This window comes from Myodes glareolus, chromosome 14 (genome assembly GCF_982192425.1).
Source record: "Myodes glareolus chromosome 14, mMyoGla1.1, whole genome shotgun sequence".
Classification (NCBI taxonomy): domain Eukaryota; kingdom Metazoa; phylum Chordata; class Mammalia; order Rodentia; family Cricetidae; genus Myodes; species Myodes glareolus.
In genome coordinates this window covers 78,363,353-78,370,981 of record NC_142039.1, presented here as the reverse complement: position 1 = coordinate 78,370,981, position 7,629 = coordinate 78,363,353, and the positions used below count along the sequence as shown (strand labels likewise).

Below are 7,629 nucleotides of genomic sequence, written 5' to 3'. Positions count from 1 at the left end.
TTTATGGTCAAAAGCCGAACGTTTGAGGAGGGCACTTGGGCTGCTGCAACTTTAGGGGAAGGGCAACCTTAGCCACCGAGAATGCGGAACTGGGTTTTTAGGTTCAGGAGTTTGGAGAGAAAGACAGGAATGGGGTTTCTGGCTCATGCAGGGGCAGACAAGCTGAAGGTTCCAACATAACACTACCCAAACACATGTTTCACGTATCTGTACTATGCCCATGTGCCCCTAATTTAAGAAAACAAAAAAATAAAAAACACAAGGATGCTCCCTTAAGGTCTAAGGTTTAAATGTGGCAGCTCTGACAGATGCATGATCTTCTTAGTAACTATCACGTATTGTATTTTTTCATTTTATTTATTTTTAATAGTTTTTTAATAGAGGTAGAGGGTGTTCCTGAAACAAATTCTGTTGGTTCCAAATTTTATGGTACTGTTGTACTCCATATATAAGGAACTTTAACATTCCCATGAGATATTTGTTTTGGTTTCCCTTTTAATTTAATGGGCACATTAATGGAGAGAGAATCCTTATCACTTTTTGCCTTTGAATTGCAAAAATTTCAGGCACACAAAAGGGTAAAAACTGACATAATCACCTGTAGCCATGCCCTTGGTTTAGGAAAATGTACTCTTTTTTGTGGGTTTCTTTGAATAGTTTTTTTGTGAAAATAAGTTGTAAAGTGAATTAGCAAAGATAATTCTAATGTCAAGTACTTTGCTGTGTATTCCTTTGTAAGAATATTGTTCAATATTATTCCATTTAAAATAAGTGTAATATTTCTTAAAATTGTTTTGTTTTATTTTATGAGGCAGAGGCTCACTCTGTAGCCTGGGCTAGTCTGGAACTCGCTGTGTAGGCCGGATTGGACTAGACTTTGCGGCAACCCTCTTGTTTCAGTCTTCCTGAATGTAGGAATTAAAATGTATATGCCAACACCCCCAGCTGATTCTGTAAATTTCTCATTGCCAGCCCACATTCAAATTTCTCAAATTGTCCCCATTGTCCTTGACAGTTGTTTTCAATCGGGATTTGGTGAAGGACCACGCGTTGTATTGGACTGCAGAATTGAAGTTTAGAACACAAATAAAGTCTGGGGGTGGAAGGTACCCACTTAGAGAACCCTCCAACCAGTGGTGAAGGGTTAAAGTCTGCAACGTCACGTCCTTAAGGCTAGGAGATTTGTGGGAAGTGTAGTCTGGAATGAGCCTAGTTTAACTCCACCCCAACTCCCAAAACTGCCCTCCTGGACTAGGTTTCCTGGCTTCCAGCTACGCAGTCCAAAGTTGTAACAGGGTGTGAGCTACACAGAGGATGCGCAGCTGGAGTGGGATGGAGTCCGCGGATAGTTTCCTTGAAACCTGGCAAAAAACCAAAGTCCGGAATGTCCTACAGCGTGGGAGAGGGAAGTTTGGGGGTCTAAGCTCCAGCCTCCTCGTGTGGGAGCGCTGCGGTGCTGGTGGGAGTGAGTGCTCCTGGCCGTCGCTGCAGCCAGGCCTGGGGGACCCAACGCCTGCCCGACTTTGCTAGGGCTCACGGGCGCGGATCGGCTGGGAACCCCGAACTCCAAAGCCACAAAATCCCAACAAATTCCATCTCTGCCCTAGGTAAGAATCCATTGCCCAGCTGGACACGAGGATTTTAATCATTATTGATCACATGGTCTTGTTTCGAAACAGATCACCTGCATTGGGAGACAAACAACCTCGTGCAGGTTCCTAAGTCCTGATTGACAGCTTCTGTTCTGTTTAGAAAAGACGTTGTTTGCATTGGAGTCTTACATAAACTTCATAGCACGGTGAGGTCAGCATAGCTGTGCTCATTAAGGATAACAAGCTAGGCTCAGGTGGGTGGAAGGATGTGCCTGCAGCCTACAAGCTAATGTTGAGGAAGCGCTGATTCAAGGGTAGGCATGACTGACTTCCTGTCTCTGGCACGAATTCTGCACCTGCCCGAAGTCAGCATCTGGGCCTTCACAGTAACCTGTCAACATGTAGGTCCGTGGTGGAAAATGAACCTCATATCTGATGTTAGATTCTAAGAATTCTGGTGTGTCCTGTCGGGTTCTTAGCTGAGGCAGGTTCCTTGCAAGGCTGCGTTTTCAGTCTGATACAGGAAATTACAGAGGGTCAGGTTTGTGTTATAAAATTAGTTTTCAAGTCCCAGGTTTTAGCTTCTGGAAGCCATTGTTGTTTGAGAATAGTGAGCTGTGAACTAGAAAGTGGGGAGCCACAGGGAACGGACTTTTTCTCCAGAAGAGAGAGCAGTGTTCTGATCTCCCTAACAAACAGGAGTGAGTCGGAGTTGCCAGAGTTAGGGGGTTTGCTTTGCTTTTTGATGGTCTTGCTACGCATCCCAGGCTGGCCTCAAGCTTGCAATCCTCCTACCTCAGCTTCCAAGTGCTTAGATTACAGGTATGTGCCATCACACCTGGCTTCCACGGTCATTCTGATTCATTTCCAACTTTGCTGAAATTGGACCTGAGAGTATGAGTCCAGAGCAACATCATTTGTGAATGCCCCAGACATCAAGGACTCATTGCACCGAGTCTGCCACAGGCATGATGTTCACATTTTAGTTCATTGTTTTTGATGAGAAGTGATAATGACATGGCTAAGCCACAATTTATTCATATATATGTGAGTGATTTCCACCCATAAACATTGAATGTCTCCGTTCTCTAAGGTTTGCAACAAGAATTAAGCAGAAATACTGGGTCTCATAAGTGCATAACACTGTAAGAATCTGTCAGGTGCCACTGTCAGGGCAGGCGAGATGGCTCTGCTGGAGAAGGGCTTTACCACTCAAGCCAGGTAAGAAGAGTTTGATCCCCAGAACCCGCGTGCTGGAACGAGAGATGACTTTAATTCCAACACACAGGAGGCAGAACTGGGCAGATCTCTGTGAGCTCAAGCCTGGCCTGTTCTAAATATTGAGTTCCAGGAAAGCCAGAGCTACATAGCAGAGACCCTGCTTTTAAAAATTATTATTATTTAATATTTTAATAAGTTATTTATTAAATTTAATAATAAAATAGAAACCAGTCTGGATGGGTTTTTTTTTAATATATATTACAAAGTGGCATTCCATCAGCACTGAAGATTCTAGGGATGCCACGGCTCTGCATATTTGTTGCTGTCTGTCTGTCTCTCTGTTTGTTTGTTTGTTTTAAGACAGGTTTCACGTTTGTCATAGCCAGAACCTGGAAACAACCGAAATGCCCCTGGATCGAAGAATGGATAAGGAAAATGTGGTACATTCACACAATGGAGTACTACACAGCAGAAAAAAATAACAACAGCTTGAATTTTGCAGGAAAATGGATGGAACTAGAAAACATTATTTTGATTGAGGTAACCCAGCACAGAAAGACAATTATCACATACATGTACTTTAAACATAAAACAAAGCCATCCTATAAACCACAACCCCAGAGAACTTAGACAACAATGAGGACACTAAGAGAGACATACATGGATCTAATCTACATGGGACATAGAAAGTAGAAAAAGGGGCTGGAGAAATGACTCAGCAGTTAAGAGCACTGACTGTTCTTCCAGAGGACCTGGGTTCAATTCCCAGCACCCACATGGCAGCTCACAACTGTTTGAAAATCCAGTTCCAGGGGATCTAACACCTTCACACTAACACACATAAAATAAAGATAAATAAATCATAGAAAATTTAAAAAAGAAAAAAAAGAAAGTGTAACATGAAGGGTCCTGTTTGTTGGGGTTTTCTGTCCTGGCCAGTCCCCCCAGCTGTTTAGCCCCAAAGAAAATAACACAGAGGGCTCTGTAAATTATAAAGCTGATTGGCCCATTAGGTCAGGCTTCTTATTAGCTAACTCTCTCAGCTTGATTAACCCATTTTTATTAATGTGTGTTAGCCCTGTGGCTCAGTACCTTTTTTAGTGGGGCAGATCACATCCTGCTGCTTTGGTGATCTGGGCAGGAATGGGAGGAATCAGCTTCCTCCTTCCCAGAATTCTCCTGCTCTTTTTGCATCATTTCCACTTTCTGTCTGGTTTTCCAACCTACATCTCCTGCCTGGCCAATCAGCACTTTATTTAAAACATGGTTGACAGAATGCAGACAATTCTCCCGCACCAAGAAAGTAGAAAAATACAAGATCTCCTGAATAAATTGAGAGCATGGGGACCTTGGGGGAAGATTGAAGGGGGAAAGGAAGAGGCAGAGAGGGGAGCAGAGAAAAATGTAGAGCTTAATAAATATCAATAAAAATGTGTGTCTAGGCGACAGCGGCGCGGCCAAGACCATGGCTGGAGGCAAAGCTGGGAAAGACAGTGGGAAAGCCAAGGCTAAGGCAGTGTCCCGCTCACAGAGAGCTGGGCTGCAGTTTCCTGTGGGCCGGATCCACAGACACTTGAAGACTCGCACCACAAGCCATGGACGGGTGGGAGCCACTGCTGCTGTGTACAGTGCTGCGATTTTGGAGTACCTCACAGCTGAGGTGCTGGAGTTGGCAGGTAATGCTTCCAAGGATCTCAAAGTAAAGCGCATCACTCCACGTCACTTGCAGCTTGCAATCCGAGGTGATGAAGAGCTGGATTCACTCATCAAGGCTACCATAGCTGGGGGCGGTGTGATTCCGCACATCCACAAATCTCTGATTGGAAAGAAGAGACAGCAGAAAACTGCTTAGGAAGTGATTTAACCACCTGCTCCCCCTTACTGTCTGTAGCTGGACAGTGGACACCTGTGGGATTGTGTGGAAACTTTAAGAACAGTTCAGTGGAAAAGCATAGACAATTGCTGTAGACAAAATGAAACATTTGTATGTTTTTAGACTCGCGAAGTTTGATAAGTCCCTTTCCCTGTGGTCATGGTCATGTGTTGATTGGCCAAGTTTCTCCCTTGTGTTTTATACAAAAATAGAATTGATAAAACATTTTTTACAAAAAAAAAAATGTGTGTCTATATATGAGACATTAGTTACAAAAGAGCAAACCTAAAAAAAAAAAAAGACAGGTTTCACACAACCCAAACTGGTACTGAACTCTTGATCTTCCTGTCTCTATCTCTCAGAGCTGCAATTATAGGCATGTGCTGGAATACCCAGGCAGACTCTGCATCTTTTTTGTTAACTTAATTTTATTTATTTTTATCTATCATTATTATGATTATTGTGTGTGTGCATACTTATAGAGCTCAGAAAACAACTCTTAGGAGTTTGTTCTTTTCACCATGGTCTCCAGGGGTCAAACTTAGGTTGTACACAAGCACCTTTATCCATTAAGTCGGTCATCTTGCTGATCCAAGCTACATCTTTACTGGCATTTAGTAACATCCTTAGTACTTCCTTTTACATTTGTTCCATTACATTAGGCTTGTAACAGTTTTTCAATTTTATTTAAATTTGCCTTCTCCTAATGTTTAATAATGAGCATGTTTTTTTGCTTGGGAGAAGTGACCATTCAACCCCCCCCCCCCAATATTTATTACTGATTTAAAGAGTTCTATATTCCATAAAATATTCGTTTGGGATTTGTGACTGTTTTCTCACATGGTTTTTGAAGGGACTCCGGCCAGCTCTAGCACAGCCAACAGGGCTCTGGCAGGCCTTGCCCTTCTCCCCCATTCCCTCTGTCTTGCTAAAACAAAAACAAACTGTTAGATTACACTCCTAAAGCTAGCTGCCAGGATCTATTCCCTTATTTGGCCACTTCCTCCTCCCCAGGCTGACTACCAAGGTCCAGATATCAAAGTATTAAAGCCCAGTAATCAAAAGCCCGTTTTGATTTACCTAATTGACATGCTTAATCAAAGTATACCACTGCACCTTAGCCCTAACATAGACGTTTTTTCTCTTAAAAATTACACGTACAATGTTATTTGCTGTTGTTTTCTTCCTCAGTCAGAAAGCAGCCACTTTTCTCCCCATTCCCCACCCCCAATAAATGCTCTCTGTAAAAACAGGTGATTGGATGTGGTTTGTGCCTAATCTGGGGTCCAGGAGGGAGCCTCCACTGTGTGATGGTGGGGGGGGTCTCCTTTATTTTTCTTTATAGACTTCCTTTCTTTCTTAGATAGGACCTCACTAGGTTCCCTGATATCAAACTTACTGTCCTCCCACTCAGCCCCCTGAGTCCAAAGCGTTGTTATATTCAGCTTTTTCTAGGTTTGTTTGTTTGTGTTTGTTTTGAGACAGCCCTTGGCTGGCCTGGAACTCACCAAGTAGTTTGGCTTTGAACACACAGAGATATGCCTGCCTCTGCCTCCAAGGGATTAAAGGCGTGTACCAAACTGGCCACCTTTTCTAGTCTTAATAGTAATTTTCTCAGAGCAAGAGGTTTTGTGTGGATTAATTTTTCATAAATTTTTTTCTCTTATGAATATGTTAGTCTGCTCAGGTCACCTTAACAACATACCACAGACAGATGACGTAAACAACAGAAATTTATGTTCTTAGATTCGGTGGCTGGAAATCCAGAATTAAGTTTTGCAAGATTGGTTTCTGGAGCCTCTCCTGGCTTTCAGACAGCTGCCGGCTCCCTGTGTCCTCACATGACCCTTCCTTTGTACTCACAGGGAGAGAGGACGGGAAGAAGACAAGGGAAAGAGAGCACTGTCTCTTCCTATAAGGACACTAGTCTCTTCAGCTACTCTGTGGCTTCATTAGCCTTAATTACTCACAAACCGATCTACAGATGGAGTCACACAAGGGATTAGGGTTTCAAAATATAAGTTTTATGAACACCTATAATAACAACCCATTCAAAAATAGGCAAGAGTTTTGTCATTTCTGCAAAGACACACAAATGATTAACCAGCTCATTAGAAATGCTCAGAGCTGCTAGCCCTTAAAGGACTATAACCCAAGTCACACCGAGAGGCCACCTCGTATCCAGTAGGATTGCTTCTATGAAGAAGCAAAACAGAAACTGAAGCACTGTGGGAATGAGAAGAAATGGAAACCTCTCTGCACTGTTGGTACAGAACAGCTGCTGCTGTGGGAGGCAGGAGGCCACGCCTGTGTTAAGGAAGCATTCGAATACAGTAAAAAGCAGCTCCGCTCCTAAGTGCAGATGGCCTCCATCTTAGCCGTTCAAATTACATTTTTAAATTTTTTATTATGCTTTGAAGTGATGCACATTCAATAGGAACTTTACTTTGTATGCAGTGGTGGTGGTCTGTGTATATGTACATTCTTGTGTGGATGTGTGCACATGGTAGCCAGAAGTTGACATCAGGCACCTACCTTTTTTTTTTACACACAAATGCTGGGGATCCAAAGTTAGGTCTTCATACTTGTGTGGTATGCACTTTACTGACTGAGCCAACTTCTCAGTCCCAGAAACTACACTTTGACTTTGAAATTTGGTTCTTGTCCTGAGCTAAACGTGCGTGGAGTAATACTCTTTTGTTTTACTGGGAGAAGGCATAAAGCTGTGTTCCCTATTAAGCCACAGAAATATGAAGACAAACACCACTACACTGAAACCCAGTGGTGGTGGCATACATCTTTAATTCCAGCACTCTGGAGGCAAAGGTAAGGGTTCTCTGTGAGTTTGAGGCCAGTCTGGTCTACAGGGTGACTTCCAGGATAGCCAGAACTACACAGAGAAACCCTGTCTTGAAAAGCAAACAAAAAAAATCACTATACTAC

At 42.9% G+C, this 7,629-nt stretch overlaps 1 protein-coding gene across 1 annotated transcript; it reads left to right on the top strand.

The window, feature by feature from the left end:
* Window positions 1–3,192: 3,192 nt before the first annotated feature.
* LOC125408940 (histone H2A.V) lies at window positions 3,193–5,938 on the top strand. Its single transcript, XM_087896660.1, has 2 exons — window positions 3,193–3,353; window positions 4,256–5,938. The coding sequence occupies exon 2, from the start codon at window positions 4,279–4,281 to the stop codon at window positions 4,663–4,665; it is 387 nt and encodes a 128-aa protein (XP_087752786.1). The 5' UTR covers window positions 3,193–3,353; window positions 4,256–4,278; the 3' UTR covers window positions 4,666–5,938.
* Window positions 5,939–7,629: the final 1,691 nt, after the last annotated feature.

Bases quoted from the DNA above. Each gene is read 5' to 3' on its own strand.
- LOC125408940 (XM_087896660.1), top strand. From the start codon at position 4,279: ATGGCTGGAGGCAAAGCTGGGAAAGACAGTGGGAAAGCCAAGGCTAAG.